The sequence below is a fragment of the Amblyraja radiata genome, chromosome 3 (assembly GCF_010909765.2).
Source record: "Amblyraja radiata isolate CabotCenter1 chromosome 3, sAmbRad1.1.pri, whole genome shotgun sequence".
Taxonomy (NCBI): domain Eukaryota; kingdom Metazoa; phylum Chordata; class Chondrichthyes; order Rajiformes; family Rajidae; genus Amblyraja; species Amblyraja radiata.
The window spans coordinates 39,960,561-39,987,094 of record NC_045958.1 but is presented as its reverse complement, the minus strand read 5'-3'; the positions used below and the strand labels follow the sequence as shown (position 1 = coordinate 39,987,094).

At 42.2% G+C, this 26,534-nt stretch overlaps 1 protein-coding gene across 1 annotated transcript in view; it reads right to left on the bottom strand.

The window, feature by feature from the left end:
• The window catches only part of ntrk2 (neurotrophic receptor tyrosine kinase 2), a 217,695-nt gene that overhangs the window by 177,062 nt on the left and 14,099 nt on the right, over nt 1-26,534 (bottom strand). The window contains exons 2-5 of the mRNA XM_033017664.1: nt 19,581-19,655; nt 19,400-19,471; nt 16,164-16,232; nt 8,763-8,920 (exon numbers count right to left, since the gene is read on the bottom strand). Of these exons, the coding sequence (XP_032873555.1) occupies nt 8,763-8,920; nt 16,164-16,232; nt 19,400-19,471; nt 19,581-19,655 (374 nt within the window). The remainder of the gene's footprint in view (nt 1-8,762; nt 8,921-16,163; nt 16,233-19,399; nt 19,472-19,580; nt 19,656-26,534) is intronic.

Here is a 26,534-nt window from a genome sequence, read left to right as displayed (position 1 = left end):
TATGATTTATGAGTGACTAGTTACATTAAAATGCAGGAAGCTACACCAGCCGCGAGGTAGACGTGATTCTAGCCAGCAGGTCCACAACAAAGTCAATCTCACTCAAGACCAGTAACAAACAAAGCTGCATCATTAATCCAACATTATTTCTTAATCAGTTTACACAGCATTGTTGCACCTCACCTCCAACAAACCTCTTGCATGACTGGACATAATCTTCACAATGAAGCCAAACTGATCTATGTACAGCGACCACACTCCAGAACTAAGATTAGCCAAAGATCAGGAGTCAACCTCAGTATGCAGATGACAGTACATGGTAAATGGTAGGGAATTGAAGAATGTAGGTGAACAGAGGGATCTGGGAATAACTGTGCACAGTTCCCTGAAAGTGGAATCTCATGTAGATAGGGTGGTAAAGAAAGCTTTTGGTGTGCTGGCCTTTATAAATCAGAGCATTGAGTATAGAAGTTGGGATGTAATGTTAAAATTGTACAAGGCATTGGTGAGGCCAATTCTGGAGTATGGTGTACAATTTTGGTCGCCTAATTATAGGAAGGATGTCAACAAAATAGAGAGAGTACAGAGGAGATTTACTAGAATGTTGCCTGGGTTTCAGCAACTAAGTTACAGAGAAAGGTTGAACAAGTTAGGGCTTTATTCTTTGGAGCGCAGAAGGTTAAGGGGGGACTTGATAGAGGTTTTTAAAATGATGAGAGGGATAGACAGAGTTGACGTGGAAAAGCTTTTCCCACTGAGAGTAGGGAAGATTCAAACAAGGGGACATGACTTGAGAATTAAGGGACTGAAGTTTAGGGGTAACATGAGGGGGAACTTCTTTACTCAGAGAGTGGTAGCTGTGTGGAATGAGCTTCCAGTGAAGGTGGTGGAGGCAGGTTCGTTTTTATCATTTAAAAATAAATTGGATAGTTATATGGATGGGAAAGGAATGGAGGGTTATGGTCTGAGTGCAGGTATATGGGACTAGGGGAGATTATGTGTTCGGCACGGACTAGAAGGGTCGAGATGGCCTGTTTCCGTGCTGTAATTGTTATATGGTTATATGGTTATATGACATCTGCTTCTGCATGTGCTCAGAAGCAATGTTGCAAGTGATGGTCAGTGCTTTCACCAAAGCCTATAACAGGATGGGCCTTACATTCAGTTCCACTGAACAAGATCCATTACCTGCCTCTGCTGCACAGAACTGCCTTCTGAACAGAAAGGTTCACAACGAGACCCTGGAAACGTGACCATTTCCCTAATTTCGGGAACCACTCTCATCTAGCCAGGCATCGATGATAACATTCACCATTGCCTTCAAAGTGCTTTCACAGTCTTGGATGAATTGAAGACAAGAATATTGAAGATCACAACCTCAGGTCTGACATAAAGCTCACAGTCTGTGGATCAGCAGAGAAACCTGCCCTACTCTTACAAAACCTGGATTACTTACAACAGTTCAATGCTGCAATGGTGCTTTATTGTCACTTATGCAAAACACTGAAATTATTTTTCAAGTCACCAAATTTGGCATAATTTCCAAAGTTCCAAGGACTGGTCGGCGCACTAGGTCTTATGGAGTGGCACCAAATCCAGGCAAGCCCGAGGCTTCTGCAGGGCCTCCAGCCATCGCCTTCATCTGGATCGTTCAACAAACCAACATCCCACACCTGGCCTGGCCACCTTTGTGCCCCAGAGATACCTCCCACTGCTAACCTTCTTCTTCTTGTGAATGAAACATAAACCAAAGGAATAGTTAGATCTCAAGCCGGGTGTTGAGCAACCAGGTTGTTGTCTCTGCGTCAATGTCTGCCAGGCCCTGAGCTCTATTTGGTGGGTGGTAGAGCGGGCACTCAGAGATGACATGGTTGGCTGTCTGTTGTTCTGTTCCGCTTTCACAGGCTGGGCTCTGGCGGAGCCCCCATCCCCACATGCTGGCATCGAAACGCCTAACTCCAGTACAAAGTCTGTTGAGCTTCACCCATGCTCCTCTGGGGAGGTCAGACCCTGGACAGCTTTTATCTGGTGAAGAGATGTAGCTGTGCAATGGAGATGAGGTTGCCTTCCACTCCTGTGACCACTTTGTGGCTATCCAGTGTGCTTTTGTCTCAGTTGGCTGGATGGAATCTAGGAGTTGTTTTCCATGTGGAGCAAAGGGGTGACGGGACTTCAGTCGGGGTGGCCTCTGCTCTCTGCTGGTAGCCTGATGGAGGAGGTGATCTGGGTCCATGGCACGTCGAGACAGTGTCATAGTTGCTGCTTGCCTTCGGATCCCTGCAGGCGGAATGCCTGCAAGTATAGGGAGCTGCTCGACTGGAGCAGGTTGAAAGCACCCAGTGATGGTTCGCAAGGACATGTCTACCAGGCTAGTATGTCTACTACTACTCCATACCTCCCACTGCTAATCTTGAGGGCGCTGAAGGTACAACCCTAGTTCACTTTCCTACCGGCCTTGCTTCTCAGGAAGTCTTCAAGACACTTGATACTGAGGCTGTCCCCACAAAATTTTCCAAATTCACTCAAAGTAAACAAATGTAAACAACATTTTCCAAATTCACTCAAAGTAAACCTCTTCCAAGCCAACATAGCCAGCACTGTGGAGGCCCGGGTTACACCAAGTCAGCTGTGTTGGGCAGGCTTCATTGTTTACTTGCTCCGATACCAGGCTCACAAAATAAACACTCTATTGCAAGCTTTGTCATGGAAAGCAATTACCACACAGACAGAAGAAAAGATTTAAGGATTGCTCAATGCCTCCTGGAAGAATTGCAACATCCCCACTGATTTATAGCAACTTCTGGCCAATGAGTAATCAAAGAGAAAGAGGAGAATTTAGAATAATATTGAAAACGTTGTGTCCTTGCTAAAAAAGCACTCCGAATCCCTATGGCAACCGCAGAAGGAGCAAAGCACCTCACAAACTGCCCACCCCCCTGCCCATTCACCGCATCTTCTGCCCCATGTACGGAAGAGTCTGAGGTTCCCACAATGACCTCATCAGCCTCCGCAGATTTCATAAAATCGGACTAGAAACAAGCCACTCTCAAACCCAACAGGCTGCATGAAACATACAGGGTGCTCAATATCAAAACAGACCACTTTCAGAAACTTATTTGTACTTTAACAAGTCTTGTAAACAGTGAATGGTTGCCAAAGTGGATGGTTGGGTGTATCAGAAACATTTTAGTTTAGTTTAGAGGTATAGTGCCCACCGAGTCCGCACCGACTAGCGATCCCTAACACTAGCACAATCCTGTCCTACACTCGGGATGATTATTTTACATTTACACCAAGCCAATTAACCTACAAACCTGTACGTCTTTGGAGTGTGGGAGGAAACAGAAGTTCTCAGAGAAAAACCACACAGGTCACGGGGAGAACGTACAAACTCCGTACAGACTCCGTACATAGGTGCTGCCTGTGTGGTGTTTGTACGTTCTCCCCGTGACCTGCATGGGTTATCTCCTGATGCTCTGGTTTCCTCCCACACTCCAAAGACGTACAGGTTTGTAGGTTAATTGGTTTCGGTAAAGATTGTAAATTGACCCTCGTGTGTGTAGGATTGTGTTAGTGTGCGGGGATCGTTGGTCGGCGCGGACTCGGTGGGCCGAAGGTCCTGTTTCCGCGCTGTATCTCTAAATTAAACTAAAGACAAGCACCCGTAGCCAGGATCGAACCCTGATCTCTGGCGCAGTAAGCTCTGTAAAGAGGCTGTCCCACTGCGGTGACCTAATTGGCGAGTTTAGAAGAGTTTAGGAGAGTTTGAATAAGTATCATGTTGAAGACCTCCTTCGACTATGTAGAAGACCTCCTTCAACCATGTTGAAGACTAGCTAGGACTAGCATAGAGAAAATTGGACACCGAATAGTGAAGACAACCTCCTTCGATCTCCCTTCGACTATGTTGAAGAACTATCTACGACTACCTTCGACAATCCTCGGTTATCTACGAATAACATGCCGACCTACTTCGACTAAACCTACAAGTAAAGAAATATCGATTTTTTCCATGGTGACCTTTTTTTACTCGCGGGCATTTTTCAGCATGTTGAAAAATACGCCGCGACCTAGCTGAGGCCTCGAGTATGTGGGAACTACTCTCGAGCATGAAGGAAAGTTACAAAGACTAGGACCTCGTGTCAATCATGCTGCGAGTACGAGTCAAAGGAAAACTCTTCTAAACTCGCCAATTAGGTCGCCGCAGTGGGACAGCCCCTTATGGCAGCAACTCTACCACTGTGCCACCCCTGTGAACTAGTGTGTTCTTGTGTGAACTACTATTAAGATGCCATAAAAAAGAACTGCAGATACTGGCTTACACCAAAGATAGATACAAAATGCTAGAGTAAGTCAACGGTTCATTCAGCATCCTGGAGAAAATGGATAGGTGATAAGTGTGGATAGGTGCAGTCTGAAGAAGTGTCCCGACCCGAAACGTCATCCATCCTTTTTCTCCAAATTCGTCGAGTAAACTTTTTCCCATTTAGATTTAATTATTTTTTCATTCACAAAACTGCATCTTAATAAGAGACACTAAGTGCTAGAGTAACTCAATGGATCAGGCAGCAGTTCGAGAGAAAATGGATAGGTGATGATTCCAGTCATTCCCTTCTACAGACAAGTTCTAAACTGAAATATTACTTATGATAGACACAAAGCGTTGGAGTGACTCAGCGGGTCAGGCAGCATCTCTGGAGAAACAGGATGGATGACGTTTCGGGTCGGGACAGAATCTAAGTTTCCCACTGTGAGGGAAGGCACCAAAGTGAGTCACCTTCCTCTAATGTTCCCCAATGTTCACCCGTGGTCGGGTCCTCCCCGAGCACTCCGCAGTCGCCGCTACGGGCGGCCCGATGTTCTAAACTTTGATTCTGCTGTGTGGGGATGTTTTTATGTTGAACTCTATCGTGTGTTGTGTCTTTATTTTTATTGTATGGCTGTATGGTAATCACAAATAAATGTATCTTGTGACAAATAAATGTATCTTGTATCTTGGTAGGGTGAAAAGTAAGGACCAGACAAACTCTATCCTTGTTCTGTCTGGTGGAAGGAGAGTGAGAGCAGAACAAAAGAACACAGGAGAAATGGGTGAAGGGTCCATCCATTACAGCAAGTGGGAAACCACGTTTACTAAAGAAAGTGGACAACTTGGATGTCCTAGAATGAAAAGCCTCATCTTAGTAGATGGAATTGAGAGTAGGGAATTGTGTCTTTGGAAGATGGGGTGGGAGATGTGGCGGAGCAAGCATTCTTATTTGGTTACCTAAGGAGGTATTGAGATTGCATGGCAAACCAGTGGCTGCCTTTTTGGCTTCAAATACATGTTAACAATTAAATGGAAAGAATATAGGCAAAGTTGATGTATTAACAAAATGTTAGTTTATCATACAGTAATCCAGTTTCAATGCTGTCAGTATACATAAGTGCAGTGATGCCATGCACATCACTGAATATGTGATGCAATATTTCCTTTTGAGAGGAATTCATGAAAACCACCTGTTTCCATCTAAGAAAAGAGTGCTTGAGTAACTCAGCAGATCAGGGAGCATCTCAGGAGAATATGGATAGGTGACGTTTCAGGTCGGGACCCTTCATCAGTAACCATCTAGGATTAACTATCAATTTACATCATCTAGATTGGGTTACGATTTCAGTGATCAGCTGGGTCACTGAATCACTGGGTGAGTTATTGTTCATATAGACCATAATAAAACTGAATTGTGTTCAGTTGTTTTCAGGGGGAGTGCCACCAGGAGGCGCTGATGATGGCAGCCTCACCAACAGCCTGTCGTATTGTCTTTTTATTGTTATTTTTAGTGTGTTTTAAAAGTTTGTTTTAATATTCTCTGGTTTGCTTTATTTGAGAGGGTGGGGGATGGTGTCGGGGGAAACTTGTTTTCAGTCTCGTACCTTGCCAGAGATGAGATTGTTTTCCGGATCGTATCTCCGGTCGCTCTGCGGCCCAACATCATGAAGCTGGAGACCTTGCTCGGGACTGACTTTGAGCCCCCCCCGGGGGGATGTGGACTTGCCATCAGAGCCGATCCCTTGCTTGGGATCAATGCTCCAACCGCGGCCTACGGATTTCACCATCAAGGAGCTCGCAGTCTCGAGTAGAGGCCGTAGATGTCGGGAGCTCCAAACGACGCAGAAAGTTCGACCAGCCCCGACGTCAGATCGCCCGGTGCAGGGGAGCTGAGATCCCCCGATGCAGGAGCTCGATTGCCCCAAAGTGGAAGGCCCGACCACCGGGTACGTGAGCCAAGATCGTCCCGTCAACGGAAGGCTTTAGGCCTCCGACCGTGGGAGAACAAAGAAGGGAAGAGATTTAACTTTTTTTTTACCTTCCATCACAGTGAGGAATGCGGAGGAGTCACTGTGGTGGATGTTTATGTTAAAATGTATTTTGTGTGTTCTGTTGCTTTTTATTAGTATGACTGTATGGCAAATTAAATTCTTCATATGTTGCAAAACATACTTGACTAATAAAGTATTATTATGATTATTAGGTGTTTTACTTCTGTTGCCACAATTCTTTGTGGAGAAATGTTTGAGGATCAATGGAGTGTTGATGCTGATGCCATGGTGCACATGGGAGGCCTTCTGTTCAACGAGAGTAGGCATGAAGCCAGGACTTGTTCTATGCTGAAAAATGCACTGGCACTCTAATCTAACACACAAGTCCACTGGTCCATTTTTGATGTGCAATTGATCATGCTGTAAATAATTCATTCCAAAGCATCTGGCATCTATCACTAGGCACACCATTTCTATACTACATAACCTTTTTTTACTAGAAACCTCAACATTTATTTATGTAAGTTATTGGAGCAAATCCTCCAAAATTATGTAAGAACTCGGATAAGGACATGGACATTTTAAAAAGACAGATTTGCTGGCTGCAACGGAAAAACCCCCAATCCACAGAAAGAATCAGTTTCAAGTTTCAAACCTGTCTGGCCTGTGGACTTGGGCATCACACAACTATGCGAATGGTGTGGGCAGGAAAGGCTGAGACGGAGATAACGAGATTATCTTGGAAACACAAAGGAAGGTACCAAGCCTCAGCAGACGGTGGTAAACAGGCCAGCAGCAAGCACAATCACCATCGTGGATGACCCATCCATCAGGACAATGGGAGCCCATGTAGGCGATGGGATAACGATCAGGCTGAGGGATCATGACATCAGCAAACTCCTTATCATCGGAGGCCTATTGTTCATGCCAGATCGAAACTGGGAATCATCAAAAGAATCCTTTTATCCAGAGGACCACCTGGGGGTTTCAAAGGAAACTCAGGTATAAAAGCCGGAGTCAAGCCAGAACTCGCTCTCTTTCTGCTCTGCTGGACGGCTCGTGAGCCCAACCGATCGACCTAGCTGTAAGTATCCCGGTGACCTGGTGAAGTTCCCGAAATAGGATAGTTGAGAGAAGAAAGGGAAAGGGGGAGTGTACTTGCAAGTAAAATTGTGTAAAGTAAGTTTTACGACGTGCCCGATAGTTTTCCTTCTATACTCTTAGTTTAAAGCATAAGTTTAGCCACGCATTATGTAGTGTTGGTGAGATTCGATTTCTCATTGTTTAATAAAGCCTGTAAATTTTAGACTTGCTTTGAGTCCATCTTGGTTTCTGTTTTCTCTCATCAGCACACTCTGGTCAATTCAACCTTTTATCATATCCCACCATAATTCCGAGGTCTAGAACCTAGGGGATTCCCTTTTGTGTATTCTCTCTCTTGACCCTCCGACAAGGGAGAGAATAACCCGGGCAGTTGGGCCCGAAGTGGAGTAAAGGGAAACAAAACCCCTACATTTACTATCCGTACTTTGATTAAGTTCAAGCCAAGAAAGGCAACAAATTTTGAAGCTGACAAAATTGACTCAATGTTGTGTTCAGGGTCGCACTAAATAAAGTTCTGATTTTAAATGCCCCCATTTAAAGGGAAACATAAGCTGAGGCAGCAGACAGTTCAAATGGATAGGCAACGGTTCTAGTCGGGACCCTTTTTCAGACTCAAGATATGAATGTGGAGACGGGTCCCGACCCTAAACATCGCCTATGTCCTCCAAAGATGCTGCATGACCTGCTGAGTTACTCCAGCACTGTGCTTTTTTTGGTAAACCAATATCTGCAGTTCTCGTGTCTCCAAAGCAGTTCAAATAATGGGGTGTCATCAAATTCACTTCTTTCCTGCCCAGGTTTGCATTTTTGATCCCCCATGAAGGGATTATGCACAGATCCCAGACTTAAACACAGACCAAACACATCTTGGCTAGACAGTCACCATGTGCAGCCTTTGGGTGTTTTGGGGGATGGAGGGAGTAGGGATGTCCGTGGCATTTTAGTGAGGAACCATCTATGATATCAGCACATCCACGTTTGATCACATGGCCCTGAACCTAATAACAAAGAACCTTGTACATTTGGGTACCAACAATGAAAGAATAATAAAACCTTCAATATAGCACTTACAGCATATTATTCATTATTCATCAACCATTAGCATTGGTGGCCATTTCAAATGATTAGCAGGGATGCAGAATCTTACAAGATGCTCAAAATCTACCAATTACCGTGATAATTCAAGCATATTTACTCTATATAAAACTCTGCTAACAACTTTATTTTCAACATTTTTACTTGGTTCTACTTTGTTTGGCCTTATTCCCAACTTCTTCTGCTTTGATCAATCTTATAAATGAGAGGAAAAGAAAATGAGTTGTAATGCTTTTGATGGATAAATGAGAAAATGCCAATACCACAGTTTTGGATCCTCATGTGTGACAGTGTTATCCTCAAGTCATTCTCATCCCGACACGTCAGGTTCTGAACATCTAGTGTGGCCAGGCTTTTCTGCTGCCATATCTGGATCCATGCAATCCCACAGTCGCACAGGAAGGGATTTTCTGTTAAAACCCTGCAAGAGAAAAAATGGACACCTACTTTAGAATCATCCACCAATATAGAAGGAATTAAAGATCCTCGCTGCCTTACATACACCCATCTTATGTACAGTATGTCACACAGACAAGCGTTTGGGAGACATGTGGTATAGATTATCCACGAATGAGTAGGTTAACCTATGATGAGCATATGTCGGCACTGGGCCTGTACTCACTGGCGTTTCGAAGAATGAGGGGGGACCTCATCGAAACATACAGAATAGTGAAAGGCTTGGATAGAGTGGATGTGGAGAGGATGTTTCCACTAGTGGGAGAGTCCAAAACTAGTGGCCATAGCCTCAAAATTAAAGGATGTTCTTTCAGGAAGGAGATGAGGGGAAATGTATTTAGTCAGAGGGTGGTGAATCTGTGGAATTCTTTGCCACAGAAGGCTGTGGAGGCTGTTGGTGGATATTTTTTAAGGCACAGATAGATTTTTGATTAGTACAGGTGTCAGGGGTTATGGGGAGAAGGCAGGAGAATGGGGTTAGGAAGGAGAAATAGATCAGCCATGATTGAATGGCAGAGTAGACTTGATAGGCCAAATGACCTATCACTTATGACCTTTTGATTTGCCGTTCCGCCGCTGAGCATCCTCTGCCTTCTGGAAACACAGTTCATGGCCACATGTCCAACTTGCGAACAGTTTGGGTTACAAACAATTCACAGGAATGGAAACCTGCCGTAAGCTAGGGAAGACCTGTGTAATTAATCTTGCTTCGGATACCCCACATGGGAATCACAGAAATTGATGACACTAAGGAGTCCATTAAGGGTGGTGGGTGTTTGGAACAAACTGCCAGAGGAGGTAGTTGAGGCAGGGACTATTGGGATGTTTAAGAAACAATTAGACAAGTACATGGATAGGACAGGTTTAGAGGGATAAGGGCCAAAAGCAGGCAGGTGAGATTAGTGCAGATGGGACACATTGGTCGATGTTGGCAAGTTGGCGGTGTTTGCCTATTTCCATGCTGTATGACGTTATGACTCTATGGTTGATTGAAAGTTACAGCATGGTAACAGGCCCTTTGGCCCACTGAGTCCACGCCAACCATCAATCAACTGTTTATACTAGTTCTACGTATGTTATGCCACTTTCATGTCCATTAGGGGCATTTTTGGATGCCAATTAATCTACAACCTGCACATCTTTGGGATGTGGAGGGAAACCAGAGCACCAGGAAGAAATCCACATGGTTACAAGGCAAACATATAAACTCCACTTTAACAGCAGTCAAGGTTACGGTCGAACTCAGGTCTCTGGCAGTGTGAGGCAGCAGCTCTACCAGCTGCACAACTCTGCCAGCTGTAAATTCTATCTTGGAAAGTCTAAGATAACAGACTTAGGAATGGCAAGCAAGGAGGTTTGCCTTTATTGGATGAGACAGTGAATACAAGGCAGGGAGATCATGCTGGAGCTGTTTAAATCATTTGTTACAGAACAGCCAGAGTTTTATATAAAGTTCTGGTTACTACTCTACAAGAATAATTAGATCGCACTAAAGAGCAAAGAGGAGAATTTCATGGATGTTGCCAGAATGGAGAATTGCAGTTAGCATGGTAGACTGTCTAGGTTGGGGTTATTTTCTTTGGAAAGATTAGAGGGAGGGAATATTAATTGGAGCATATAAAACTTGAAGATGCATGGACAGAATAAACATCAACCATGCTGCGTGTTTCAACTTTTGTTCCAGCTCATTGGGCTTTGACCTGTTCCCCTGCATGTCCTCAGGAGACAAAAAAAAAAAGCTAACGAATACTTAAATACTTCTAAAAAAATTGAAACATTGAAATCTAACAATCCACTTTCAAGAGTCACCTTTAATTTCACTGAGTGGAATGTTGGCTATCAGGGGGAAGTTGCCATGTCCCCTTACACAAGTGGATGACAAGGGAGCGGAGAAACCTCAGGCAATGGAGATCCCAATCAAGGAAGCCAACGTTTTCTTATTGAAACTGGAGGACTATTTTCATGGACCTCAGATTAAAACGGGACAGACCTCAGGGATGCGATCAGAACCTGTTATCATATGGTATTGGGCCAACAACCTAACAAGATGAAGGTTTAAGAAGGAACTGCAGATGCTGGAAAATCGAAGGTAGACAAAAATGCTGGAGAAACTCAGCGGGTGAGGCAGCATCTATGGAGAGAAGGAAAGAGGAATGATGGAGTTTGTTGTTGACCTCAGGAAGTGAGGGGGTGAGCACAATCCTGTCCTCATCACGGGAGCTTCTGTTGACATGGTTTCCAGCTTCAAGTTCCTAGGCATCCACATCACCAGCAACTTAACCTACTCCCTTCACAGTGAAGATCAAGAAAGGGCGAGTGGGAGAAGGTGCAGTAGCTAGAAACCCCAGGTGTCCATACTTAAGGACCTGTCCCACTTACGTGTCCTTGGCACGCAAATTACGCGACCTCGTGGTCGCGTTGAGCCGCAACAGTCCCGTGAAGGTTGCACGCGATTTCATGCATACGCACAGCCGTCTGGAGCGCGTGACGTCATTTGAAGATGGACACAAAGCTGGAATAACTCAGCGGGACCGGCAGCATCTCTGGAGAGAAGCAATGGATGACTTTTCGTGTCGAGACTCTTCTTCAGTCTGAAAAGAAGGGTCTTTACACGAAACGTCACCCATAACTTCTCTCCAGAGATGCTGCCGGTCCCGCTGAGTTACTCCAGCATTTTGTGTCCATCTTCAATTTTCTTGGCCCCGCTCTGGGAGTAGAAGTGGGGGCGGATCCGGACCGTAACGGCCGTGAGCCCCAGGCCAAGTTTGGCGATCGTTTGCCTGCTTCTGCTGCTGTTGGAGGTGAGATGTTGCGTCACACCAGGGTCTTGGGCCTGTCCCACTTTGGCCGTCAGTTAAGCGACAGGCCGTGGGCACTCAAAGATTTCGTTCGCTACAAATATTTCGGAGCCCCGCTCAATGTCGCACACAACTACATACCCCTCCGCGCTTCTCAGTGGGACCAGCCCCGCGCGGCCACATGATGCCCGTGCGCCTCAACGCGACCACGAGGTTGCGTAATTTGTGTGCCAAGGACACGCAAGTGGAACAGGCCCTTTAAGAACAGCTTCTTCTGCACAGCAATCAGACTCCTGAACTAATCACCTCTTTCACACCCCTTCCTGGAAATGCTGCTGCATATTCTTGCTCTTATCTCTACCTCATTCCATTATTCCATTAGTGTGCTTCTATTTTTTTTTATACACTACTTTGATTGGCACTACAAACTTTACACCATCTTTGCATTTTATATTTATTGTTGTATTCATATTTACTGTATGTTTACTATGAGTTTTTACTGTATTTACTACAGTGTACTCTATGAGTTTCATTGAACAAGGAATTTTCTTACATCCTAATATATATGACAATAAACTAAACTAAACCACTATCTTCAGGATAAGGACTTGCAAACATTTTAACTGCCAAACTTGATTTTCATCAAACATCAAGGATGAAAATTGATCCTAAAAGCTACAGGAAATTCAACATGTAGGTAACAGTTCTCCTGTTCAATATGTCTTTACAGTGACCCTGCAACCTCTATTACCGTCTGAATCCCTTAAGGTTAGTTTACCAACATACTCAACTCATTTTATTGAAAGCAAATGCTGATTCATCTTGGTGTCTATTTTGTTACAAGTAGAATTTGCTGTATATGAAAAATGTATTGAGTGTAAAAATGTTCCATTGATTAGCTCTTAAATTCCATATGGAGAAAATCAAATATTTGTTATTAGATTATGGCCAAGCATTATAACGGATTTGAATTGGCCAACAGCCAATGTTAAAACCACAATGGATGCCTAGTTGTACTCAGTCTTGGAATATTTCACAGATTAGCACAAAATGTTCTGCTGGAACATCAGATAAAATCAGCCAAACCCAAAAATATCTGCAATACCTTTAATGAGAAAAAACATAGTGAGTTCTCATAATCTAAAGTTACTAATGGACTTTACCGTGACTACTGTACCATGATACGGGGCTGTTTTGATGCTTATCTCTGCTTAATACTCAAACTAAATGGGTAAAGCCTACAGATCACATGCACTTCATTTATCATGAGGTGAATACATTCTGCAGTGTATTTAGAATGGAGTCATACTGCAAAGAAAAAAAAAGATTTGAAGAATTAATAAGGTATTTAATGATATGAGTTTTATAAACAAAAACAAAAATAACTGGGTAGGAAGTTGCATTGGAGAACTGGGTATTAGAAAGAAAAGCTGACACTACATGAACTGCGAACCTTGGTGCTTGCAACACAAGTTAAAATACTATCCTCACTAATTAAATGAAATTTATGTATCTCGTTTAGTTCAAAAGGAGCTGCAACTAAATATTTGCTAGAATTCTATTTCAGTAATAACCGAGTACAATATATCTACAATCTCAGCAGCAGAATGACTAAAAGTATTAAAAGTCCATTTAATGAGAAGGATAAACTTTTACTCACATTTATAAAAGCACATTGCCCTGGCAACAAATGAAAAATCTTAACATAACTGCTCATCCAGACACAAATTACATAGTTTTATCATTTGATCTTTCAATAATTTTTGAAGATTTTCAAATTTTGGAAGAGTGACTCTTTTCCGAAAACTGGTTATTTTAAATATATATTCTTGCTTGTCAACTGCACATTTTGGTCTGATCACTATGATTGAATTGATTGATTGAATTGATTGAATACCTTTATTGTCATTCAGACCTTACGGTCTGAACAAAATTTCGTGCCTGCAGTCATACATACAATCATACAATAATAAACAACAATAAACACAAATTAACACCACCACAGTGTATCCTCCAAGCACCTCCTCACTGTGGTGGAGGCAAAAATCTTAGGGTTACTGTCTCTTCCCTCCTCTTCTCCCTCTGCGCTGAGGCGATTCCCCACCGGGCGATGGTACCAACAGTCCCGCGGCTCACCGAACCCTGCAAACGGGCCGGTTCAAACACGGGGGTGGTCGAAGCTGCCGCCCTCCAGTCCAGCACACGCAGCCACTGGCCCGCGGCTGAACCCCGGACTCAGGTCACCGCCTCAGAACGCCGTCCCAGCCACCGGAGCACCGTTCCAGCCCCGAGCCGGATCGCCCTCACGTGAGTACCGTTCTCCCTCGGGCTGGGCCACTCCGACGGGAGTGCCGTTCTCCCTCGGGCTGGGCCGCTCCGACGGGAGTGCCGTTCTCCCTCGGGCTGGGCCACTCCGACGGGAGTGCCGCTCCTCCCTTGGGCTGGGCCACTCCGACGTGAGTGCCGTTCTCCCTCGGGCTGGGCCACTCCGACGGGAGTACCGTTCTCCCTCGGGCTGGGCCACTCCGACGGGAGTGCCGCTCCTCCCTCGGGCTGGGCCACTCCGACGTGAGTGCCGTTCTCCCTCGGGCTGGGCCACTCCGACGGGAGTGCCGTTCTCCCTCGGGCTGGGCCACTCCGACGGGAGTGCCGCTCCTCCCTCGGGCTGGGCCACTCCGACGGGCCACAGCCCCTCACGGGAAAGGCTCTCAGCCCCTCGCCAGGCCGCTCTCACGAGAGCGCAGTTCCAGCCCCGGGCTGGGCCACCCTCACGGGAGCTCAGGGCGAGTCCTGTCAGCTGCCTCCAGAGTCCTGAGGTCGCCAGCTCCGCCATTAGGCCTCAGTGTAGACGGAGGCAGAGAAGGGGGATACGACAAAAAGGTCGTATTCCCCCGTAGGGAGAGACAGCAAGCCCCGTTTCACCCCCCCCCCCCCATAAACACGACCTAAAAACCAAAAACGTAACTAGACAAAACGAAATAAATACAACACAAAAAAGTAAAAGACAAACGGACTGCAGGCGAGCCGCAGCCGTTCCCGGCGCCGCCACTTCCCCAATGCCAATATATGACAAATTTAAGTAATTTGAAAATAATTGTATTGAACTTATAAAAGAAGTTAAGAATATATATAAAAAACTAAAACTAAAATCAGTAGTGCAGTATTGCTGACTTGTTTGCTTTGAAAGTCTCCCTGTGATGAAGGAACATTAAGAAAGGCTAGTAACAGGGAAGCTGGGAATAGTCAAGTGTTTATTCTACTTGTGAAATCCTTACACTCTGGAGACATTCGGCTTCCTGTTATAACTGGAACAAAGAAATGCAAGCCTTCAGTGCTAACACTTCCGATTAAAGTTCAGAAAGCTTCTCCATAGCAAAATATATAAAAACAATGATTATAATGTCTACACCGATATAAACAGCCAGAAATTAAAATACTACAGAAACACCTCATTCATTTGGAAACACTGCTTCAATCCTTTGATTGAATGGAAGCATTAACCTTTACAAAAGAAACAGATTATCATCATCATTAAAATATTGGACAAAAATGTACTTCCAATTCAATGTGTTAATTTACTAATGGTAATATTACAATGCAATTGCAATAAGTACTATTTATACAAACAATTTGCTATACAATTCAGTCCTGTCAAAGTGCTGGAAGCCCAGATAAAACTTTCACGCTTAGTTTATCTTAGATAATAGACAATAGACAATAGGTGCAGGAGTAGGCCATTCGGCCCTTCGAGCCAGCACCGCCATTCAATGTGATCATGGCTGATCATCCCCAATCAGTACCCCGTTCCTGCCTTCTCCCCATATCCCCTGACTCCGCTATTTTTAAGAGCCCTATCTAGCTCTCTTGAAAGCATCCAGAGAACCTGCCTCCACTGCCCTCTGAGGCAAAGAATTCCACAGACTCACCACTCTCTGTAAGGAAAAGTATTTCCTCGTCTCCGTTCTAAATGGCTTGCTCCTTATTCTTAAACTGTGGCCCCTGGTTCTGGACTCCCCCAACATCGGGGACATGTTTCCTGCCTCGAGCATATCCAAGCCCTTACCAATCTTATATGTTTCAATGAGATACCCTCTCATCCTTCTAAACTCCAGAGTATACGGGAATTATCCTTGTAATCCTATGCTGCACTCCCTCAACAGCAAGAATGTCCATCCTCAAATTAGGGGACCAAAACTGCACACAATACTCCAGGTGTGGTCTCACTAGGGCTCTGTACAACTGCAGAAGGACCTCTTTGCTCCTATATTTGATTCCTCTTGTTATAAAGGCCAACATGCCATTCGCTTTCTTCACTGCCTACCTTCATATTAAAATATATTATATTTAAATAATATATTAATATAATAAACACATTATATTTGTTCTAACTATTTATGGAAGGCTACTTACAAATGAGTCAGTTGCAGTTTACGAAAGGGTTTCCACGACAAGCTTGAAAACCTGTTGTTGGCAAGGTTGCTGAAATAAAACAAAAGTATGAGAGTTAGTTTTAACGGATATGTCTGGAAACAACAAGTCAGGAATTTGCTGATATTATTAACACTAATACCTGACATGTTCATGATATTTACCTAACTACTATTTAAATGCATGTGTTAATGCATTGATTTTAGTTTAGACTTTACAGTTTATTTAATACAATGGACTGAAAGAATGTTCAAATAATAACCGTGGTCTTTTCAGGCTAATTTAATTTATGGAAAAATAATTAAAACCAACATGCGGGTATTGATGAAAATACTGCACAGCACTTTTGTATATGATTTAACGTGTGAATTCAAACCGCATATAGAATAGCATTTGTGTGGTTTTATTGATAATATATCCAACATATATGTGCTAAAATCTTGGAAGTAGACATGATATAACCAGTGAGAATGATGTTTTCAAGATAAACTTGCAAGAGTGATTTTAAATAAAGGGGATATCCTTGATTTAGTGACTGGTAACATGGAAATTCTGTCTTCCAAGGTCAAGAAATAAAGCAAAATTGGATTACTGACTGAACCTTAGAAAAGGGGAAGAGCGCTTGATTGAAACATAAAAGATTCTGCAGAGTCTTGACAGGGCAGATGTGGAGAGACTATTTCTCTTGTGGGAGAATCTAGAATGAGGGATCACAGTTTAAAAATGAGTGACCACCCTTTTAAGCAAGATACAAGGCAAAGTATTTCCCTCAATTGGTTTAGAGTCTTTGGTACTCTCTTCCTCAAAAGGCAGTGACTATATTTAAGACAGAAATAGATAGCTACTTCATAAGGAAGAGTTAAAGTGCCACCAATATGTGGGAAGACAGATCTGAGGTTACAATCAGATCAACCATGATGTTATTGAATGGTGGGGGAGGTATTTGGAACCAATTGGCCTGGTCCAGCTTCAGCTTTCTGTTTGCATGACTATTGGAATTTCAATGTTCTGCTGAGGTTACTGGCAGATTCCTGAGGAACAGGTAACTTTGGCTTTGGCTTGCCGTTAACACAGGCTAGCTAGGGTAGACCAAAAACTCTCAGCCAAGTCTTTTGTTTATTATCCACTCAAAAAGATAACTTTACTTCAAAATTCACAGATGCTGCCTGACCCACCGAGTTACTCCATCACTTTGTGTTTTGCCCAAGATTCCAGTATCTGCAGTTCCTTGTCTCCAGAAAATGTTTTGAGCTACATAAATTCTAACTAGAAAGGCCAATGCAGACACCCTTGACAGAACAGATTGCATCTGGGGTACTGTGTATACCCGTCATGAGTCTTTTACTTACTTCTGAAGTTTATGATGTATCTGCCATGCAAGGGTGGCATGCTGGCACAGTGATAGAGCTGCCATCTCAATTTATGGTGGGTGTGCTGTTGCTTTGGTAATCTGCTTATTGTAGATGAAGGGATTACGAGTAACATTAGTTAATTTGCAGATGACACAAAGCTAGGTGGCAGTGTGAACTGCGAGGAGGATGCTCTCAGATGCAGGGTGACTTGGACAGGTTGGGTGAGTGGGCAGATGCATGGCAGATGCAATTTAATGTGGATAAATGTGAGCCAAAAAGTTGGGAAAAGTGGAAGTACAATGGGATCTGGGGATCCTTGTTTATCAGTCAATGAAAGTAAGCATGCAGGTACAGCAGATAGTGAAGAAAGCGAATGGCATGTTGGCCTTCATAACAAGAGGAGTTGAGCATAGGAGCAAAGAGGTCCTTCTACAGGTGTACAGGGTCCTAGTGAGATCACACCTGGAATATTTTGTGCAGTTTTGGTCTCCAAATTTGAGGAAGGACATTCTTGCTATTGAGGGAGTGCAGCACATGTTCACAAGGATAATTCCTGGGATGGTGGGACTGTCATATGCTGAGAGAATGGAGCGGTTGGGCTTGTATACTCTGGCATGTAGAAGGATGAGAGGGGATCTTATTGAAACATACAAGATTATTAAGGTTTTGGATACGCTAGAGGCAGGAAACATGTTCCCGATGTTGGGGGAGTCCAGAACCAGGGGCCACAGTTTAAGAATAAGGAGTAAGCCATTTAGAACAGAGATGAGGAAACACTTTTTCACACAGAGAATTGAGTCTGTGGAATTCTCTGCCTCAGAGGGTGGTGGAGGCCGGTTCTCTGGATACTCTCAAGAGAGAGCTAGATAGGGCTCAGAAAGATAGCAGGAATATGGGGGAAAGGCAGGAACGGGGTACTGATTGTGGATGATCAGCCATGATCACATTGAATGGCGGTGCTGGCTCGAAGGACTGAATGGCCTACTCCTGCGCCTATTGTCTATTGTCTATTTATTGTTATTATTTTAAAATAAAAATGGAATTTGCACTGAGAATTTGAAACATTTAACTTTCTGTAAATGCACAGCACATTGAATCAGTTTCTGATAAAAGGGATGGATTGATATTTCTAATATTTGGTTAGCACACAACAAAAGCCTTTCACTGTACCTCGATACACCTGACAATAAACTAAACTGAACTGAGTATTTGTGGAGTGAATGGAAAATAAATCTTCATCAAACTGCCTTGGTCAAGTTGAACTTTTCAATTTCAAATGACTGACTCAAATAAAGGGAGGATATAATAAGCAGGATTAAATATACTGACTACTACTATACAAAGGTTAAGAACACACCGTCATTAATTTACATAGATTTTTTCCTGATATCAGCAAGAATATTGTCAGAACCACAGAAATACTGTGGTGCCTTTAATCTGAAAAACCCTTGCAGAAATACTATGTCAAGACCATGACTTACTGCAAGACACAAAATGCTGGAGTAACTCCTCAGCGAGACAGGCAGTATCCTTCTTCAGACTGGTCTCGACCCGAAACGTCACCCATCGCATCTCTCCAGAGATGCTGCCTGACCTGCTGAGTTACTCCAGGATTTTGTGTCTACCTTCAATTTAAACCAGTATCTGCAGTTCTTTCCTACACATGACTTGCTGCTACTCATTGATTCCTGCTGGCGATCAACTAACTTATCAAGAGTCATAAAATATGACCGGTTGGGCAAGATAACTTGGAATGGTCAGTAATCATAAAACTATACTCAACGAATATTATCATGGATGTGACAGGGGTGAAAACAAATTGAAATTTGGCAGAAAAGAAAATACAAGTAAAAAGGAAGAACTTACATGTACTGAAGCCGAGGATTATTGGAAAATCCTTGTCGTGAAATAAATGTCAATCCACAATTAACTAAAGTTCTGAAAAATAGAGGAGATAAATTACATTTCAATGCATTAATACCTCACTGGATAAATGGCATTCAAATAACTGGCTAATGCAAAAATCGAATACAGTTGAAATACTCACAGATTTCTCAGGCCAGTGTACGAGTCCATGTCATGATCGTTGATATTCAACGGATTTGGTTGGTTTGCAATGTAACTGTTAAACAAGAAATAACCTGGGATTATTAATTGCCCCAAATACTGGATCAGAATGTTTTATCAGATGGATTGTAACTTGCTTTTTCTTAATTTAATCACTGATTTTCTTTAAGCAGTATGGGACAAAACAGTTTAAAGTTAAAAACAGTTCATACTAATATGAAACATGGTGATATTTTAACAGGAATACTATCTTTTAAAAAAAATTCCTAGCACTAACCAAAATATACAATGTAAAGTTATTTTAATGCAGAAACTAATTTAACATTTCCAGCTGGGAACCAGGTGCGTGGCTTGGCTGGTCCTGGTGCCAAATATAGACTGGTCACCTGGTTAGCTCACAGGATGTTTTGCAGGAAGTAGAGCATGAATGGAATCAGCACTAGTTTAGTTTAGTTTAGAGATACGGCACAGAAATAGGCCCTGCGGCCCACCGAGTCCGCACCGGTCAGCGATCCCCGCACATTAACACCATCCTACACACACTAGGAACAATTTTATATTTACACCAAGCCAATTAACCTGCAAAACTGTACGTCTTTAGAGTGTGGGAGGAAACTGAAGAGAAAACTCACGCAGGTCACGGGGCGAACATACAAACTCCGTACAGACAAGCACCCGTAGTCAGGATCAAACCAGAGTCTCTGGCAGTGTAAGGCAGTAACTCTACCATTATGCCACCCTGATGGAGTCATTATGGCTTTATACATTTGGAGATGCAGAAGTGCACCTCCTCTTCCTCTCTCGTGTTTTCCTGCATGGCGTACCCTTGCCTGAGGATTTCTCCACAGTAATAAACTCAATGGTGATCACTGGGAGGGCAGAGCAGCCAAAGAGAAGGGGAGAGATCAGCTTCCATCACCTCCAACAGGAGGCAGTGAGAGAGACTGTGGGATCCGGGTGGTTTATCATAGCCAGGAGCAGGTTGTGCCAGTCACTACCATTCACTGTGCCGGTAAGCCTCATCCCCCTTGTCTCAGTGTGACCAGCCGCATCACTCATGCTGCCTCACCCCACACCAGCCCTCACATGCAGCCACGGGTGGATCTGCTCCAAGTTCCCAGCACCCAGATTCCCAGCACGGCCATACAGAGCATCAGGATAAGAAAGAGACGCAAGGAACTGCAGACGCTAGTTTACAATAAAAACGCACACAAAGTGTTGGAGTAACACAAAGGGTCGGGCAGCATCTCTGGAAAGCATGGAAAGGTTACGTTTCCACCAGGACTCTTCTTCAGACCGAGTGGGGGAGAGAAAAAATTGGAAAATTCATTGCTCATACCATTAGCTTGTAAGCTACCCAAGTGGAAGATGAGATGCAGTTCCTCCAGTTTGCATATGGCCTCATTTTGGCAATGAAAGAGGCCCATGACAGAAAGGTCAGTATGGGAATGGCAAGGGGAATTTAAATGGTTAGCTATCGAGAGATCCAGCAGGCCTAGGTGGACCGAGCACAAGTGCTTGGCGAAGCAATCGTTGAATCAATGCTTGGTCTCATGAAGAGACACGAGTGAGGGATCCATCTTGACAGCAGAGAGGACACCATGTTTACCAAACAAAGTGGACTTCCCGGTTGTTCTAGAAATGAAGGCCTCATTTTGCAAGCAGATGCGGTGGAAAGGGAGCAACTGAGAGTAGGGGGGATAGCATCTTGCAAAAAGCAACAGAAGGTGCCTCGTTTTAGATCAAGGGAGCGTGGTCAAAAGAGGTAGAATAGATCAGTGGCCTGCAGGGTAGTGTTAAGCAGGGTACTTATGTAGTGTTGACACAAATATGGACTTTCTATTAGAAAAAGACACAAAGTGCTGGAACAACTCAGTGGTTCAGGCAGCATCTCTGGAGAACATGGATAGTCTTAGGTTGGGACCCTCCTTCAGATTGCTGATGCCTAACCTCCTCCACACACCCCCTTGACTCCCAACAATGGTCCATACCTTGCTAAGACCAGGCATGTGGGAAAAATGTGTGATATTAGACTAGCTCTTGCTGACCAAATCCCCACAATTGCAAATGCCATCCAAGGGCCCCACATGCTTGTAATGACATGCTTTGGATGTACAGTATTTGGGGCACTTTCTCTGTCCAAGATTGCGCTCGAGACAATGACTGAGGCTCCAGTCAAATAGCATAGATGACTCAGAAAGCTCCATGACAACATCTCAAACTGGAGGTGGGTCTTTACTTTGCAAAAACTGATTTTGTTTATAAATGTTTTTGACATTTGAAAGTACTTAAAATTCAAAGTATAAATAAATAATCTTAAAATGTAAAATTAGTTTCAAAATGTTGCTTAAAAACATGAATTAACAAAAAAATCATTAAACAAATCTAATGCCTTCCTTTTTTCCCTTCTAAACCACAATCATATCATCCTTATTAAGATTAATGAGGTTTAGGTTCCTGCCATCAGATGTAAGAAATACTGGTGATTCTTGACAAGCTGAGTTATGTTACAGAGCAAAGTGACAGATGCAGCGCTCCATATCTGTCAGGAAATCTGGGGTCATCTTGTCTATCAGCATGTGACAGAATTCCTGGGCTTGCTGTTATTGAGACAATTAAATGCTAACATTTCCATTCACTATCACTAATTTTATTCAGTGCAAGCTGTCTCTTACTACCAATGGAGTGAAAAAAATAGAAAGGTTTTGCATATGTGACATATCAGGACTAAAATCAGTAATGATTTTGCTGTTCAATTTTCCTTAAGAGAAAACAAAAATCACACAACAGTGAAACCACCTGCATGGCTCAGATCCGACTGAATGTTATAAAGCTGATGGCCACCTGGACGCTCCTTATGAAACATTAATGAGTACCCATCAGTAGCCAGCACTACATTTAACGGAGATAATTTGGTCCTAAGTTGAATTTGCATTCACCTATTTTTTTTCTCTCATCTCCTTTCCCTCCATAAAACCAAAGTGGAACAGGTTATTGCATCTATTAAAATAGCAACCAAAGAAAACTCTTGTCATGCTGTTGGCCATGTCTCTGCTCATGTTTAGAGAGGAAGGTTTTAAATATTGGCCCTGTATCAATGTCCTCTTTTAAAATCTCTGCAACATGGCATCCAATTTTAACAAATATATTCCAAAATGACCAGCAAATTAAAAGGAGTTTACAGCTGAATTCAATTAAAATAAGTAGGAATTAATGTGATGGTGATTCACCAATGTGAAATGTAGGTCTGGATTTTAAGTCACCACATGGCATTGCCCACTGACAGTCAAAAAGCTGCACACATATGCTGCCAAATTACCCTTTTCCAATAGGGTTCCAGACACCGGAACTTTGTAATATCTCGCATTTTTACAAGCAGATTTTAAAATTATCAAACCAGGATACCAGCTTTCTCAGCATATTACTGACAGCAGAAGAAACTTTAAAGCTTGTGAATGAGACATGCGTGAGAGATTGCGATAGAAAGTAACATTTCAGAAACAAACAAAATTAAACACCTATGGATAATTTAATAATTAATTGTCGTGTACGATGCGTCACTTAACAAGTCAGTGTTAAGCCAGACAGATTGATCAACAAAAGGCATTATGCTGGAGAAATGTTAAACTTCTTGTTAATTCACTAAATTTGTATTGATACCCCAGATAAACATTCAACAGGGCACCCTGTGGAGGAGAAGGGTATCTTTGACCGCAAGTTCTGAATTTGTTCTTCGAATTTTGCATGTGTGGATGTTGATATTATGGTACACTTTACAGAGTAACTTGAATAAACATGGACATCTTTGCTGTTTTACAACTGGAATTGTTGGGCTTATGTATCAAGTACTTAGATCAATTAATAAAAGTATGAGGAATATTAAATCGCAGGAAAGTGATGTTGGCATCTTAAATTCGTTACATTTTGAAAAAAAATGTCATTTATAATACAATGCCTCAATTCCAAAGCAGGGATCTGAAATCTCTTATGTAATTGCCATGCAAAATTATCTTTAGTTTTTGTTTAATATGGCAGGTGTTTGAATGAATAAATAAAACACTCACGGAACTTTTTAAAAATAAGCCTCAGGTTCATTTGAGGAAGCCACAAGGGAAGACTTGAGAAGTAGTTTTCTCAAAATGCTTCACTCATGTACATGCAATTTTGTTATTGGATGTCTAGGTATTTCATGTTAGTATGGAGGTCCAAACATTGACATGAATATTATGGTCAATCCATCAACTTCTGTACAAAACACCCCCCTATTTTTAGCGATCTTCTCAGCAAGATATTCAGGACAATTCTGGATATGTTCTCATCCCAAACCCCAAAAGTGTACAAAGGGCAGTAAATCGGTCTTCCAAAACTAGCAACATCCAAAACAAGGAAATAAATTTGCTGGTAATGAAGAGATCACCCTTAAATCTAGCTGGAATTGTCAAATCTGCTGAATCTTTTTGAGTTATTGAAAATCATTCAAAAATTTGGAAAAGAAACATGCAAATGATATTAAAACACATCCAAACATCTTTAAAATGCTAATTTATAAGACAATGCAAATGTTATGTGAAAGTTAGCAGGGTTTAAAAGAGTATTTTAAATTTATGATATCTCATCTAATAATCATTTTATATTTTAAATGATTTATTTTATCTCTCACAGCTGTTCTATTCTATTGAAATCAAAAGTGAATACACATATTATAGGATATCTCCTAAATCAGGCATCTTAAGTATTAGGCAATAATACTAAAGTTCCACTCCTATACTGAACACCTAAATGAGCAGTGGATTGCAATCTTCCTTTACAGGGTCAATTGCTGATTTCCAACAAGTGTTTTTTTTACCGCTATCAGATTTGCAAGTTATTATGATAATGAATGTTGAGAATGTTTCAGTCATTACTAAAAAAATCAAGCTTTTGAACTTCCATTAATTGTAAGGAAACAAGTCTTAATTGAACAAAATGCAAACAAAAAGTTGAAGCATGGTAATTTTTTTAACCTGTCACTGTCTCTGATCTTTTTTTTTTAATAGTCAAGCGCTGAATTGATCACCTGTCATAGAACATTTTTGGTTTCTGAAAGTGGGGATTGCTGGCGATGGGAGGGAAGAAAACTACTATTCCATCTTTGGCTATTCCAGACTGATGAACAAAATCTCTCTGTGATAATCCTCACTTTTGGAAGACTCGCGTTAAATTAGTACTTTCAGACTAAATAACCACGTCAGAAATTTTCAACATAGTTCTCATGATCAGTCAATGGACAACTGGTGGTAAATGTGCAAAAATTCTGTGTACAGTCAAGAAGCTCTGATGACATTTCTGGGAACTTGGAACCTTCACAGACACAGTAGGTAAAATGTGCTGTCTGTATTTTATTCAGAAGTTGTTCAAGATAAAATACAGCTTGGTAATTCATTCTGTTTTATTAACATTGACCATTGCTCTAAAATTCAAAGGAGTTATGAAATAATATGGGTAAAGTTACATCTTGTAATATTGCTTACTGAGTATATTTACGTATGGTTGGATTTATAGATCATGTGACAGGAAAGGTAGAATGACAGAATTCCGAGTCATTTGACCAAATTGAATGGATGGGCAAAGAATCAAGTTGGATAAATATCAGGGACAATAAATTGAATTAGAAAGCATGAGATGTTCACAGTGTACCAGGGCACTAAAGGGTCTTTACACATAAAGTTTAATGCAAGCATTTAAAACTATCTGTTTTCAATGAAGTTGCTAACTTATTTAGAATAAGTTGAACTATTGGGTGAATATGCCAAGCATTCATTATTATTGGCCATATAACTTAAGGGTGGTTATATTTTGGAGATTTCTAAATTAATTTTATTTTGCTATTTTTCCAATGAGATGAAGAATCTCAATTCTCTCAATAATTGTGAAAAAAATGCATGAAAATTACATGAAATATCGAACCTTAACAGGCATAGTTAATTTAAATACATTATGGTTAATGACAATATAATGACAAAGCTGTAAGACTATGACACATTGTAGAAAGGGTGCAATTGTTCTGGAGAGGATCCAGGGGCAATTTTTGAAAATCTTGACAGGGTTCAATTTTTTTTTTCACTTTGACGAAAGATTTGATAAATGGGATTGTATTCTCTGCAGCAATGAAGGTGAAGAAAATACTTAGTTGAGGTGAATAATATTATGAGAATAGGACCTGTTTCGCTTAACAAAAAAGGAACTGCAGGTGCTGGTTTTAACTGAAGATAGACACAAAAAGCAGGAATAACTCAGCGGGACAGGCAGCATCTCTGGAGAGAAAGAATGGGTGATGTTTCGGGTCGAGAACTTCAGACTGAAGAGGTTGAAAACCAGCCATATAGATGCAAAACACAATGATTGGAGATGTGTGTTATCCAACTAAGGGCAGAAATCAGAATCTTTATTGACGTGACAGCATAATAAATATATTACAGAAAAAATAATTTAATGAGGTGGCACGGTGGTGCAGCAGTAGAGCTGCTGCCTTACAGCACCACGGACCCAGATTTGTTCCTGACTACGGATGCTGTCTGTGCAGAATTTGTACATTCTCCCTATGACCACATGGGTTCTCTCCGGATATTCCGGTTTCTCCCACATCCAAAACAAGTGCAGGTTTGTAGGTTAATTGGCGTCTGTAAAATGTCCCTGGCATGCAGGATAGAACTGGTGCATGGTAGAATTGCTGGTTGGTGTGGACTTGGTGGGCCGAAGGGCCTGTGTTGATATATATGTTTTACATATATATCATAATTTAATTGAACCATGTACGGTTGAATATTTTGATGTAAGGTTGATTAATTTATTTGTGCAGAACAGTGATGGAAGTCTGACTCCTCTTGTCTTGTTTCTATGGGTTTTTTGCTATACATATATGCATAACAGCATGAATAATAATCTGATTTCCAGA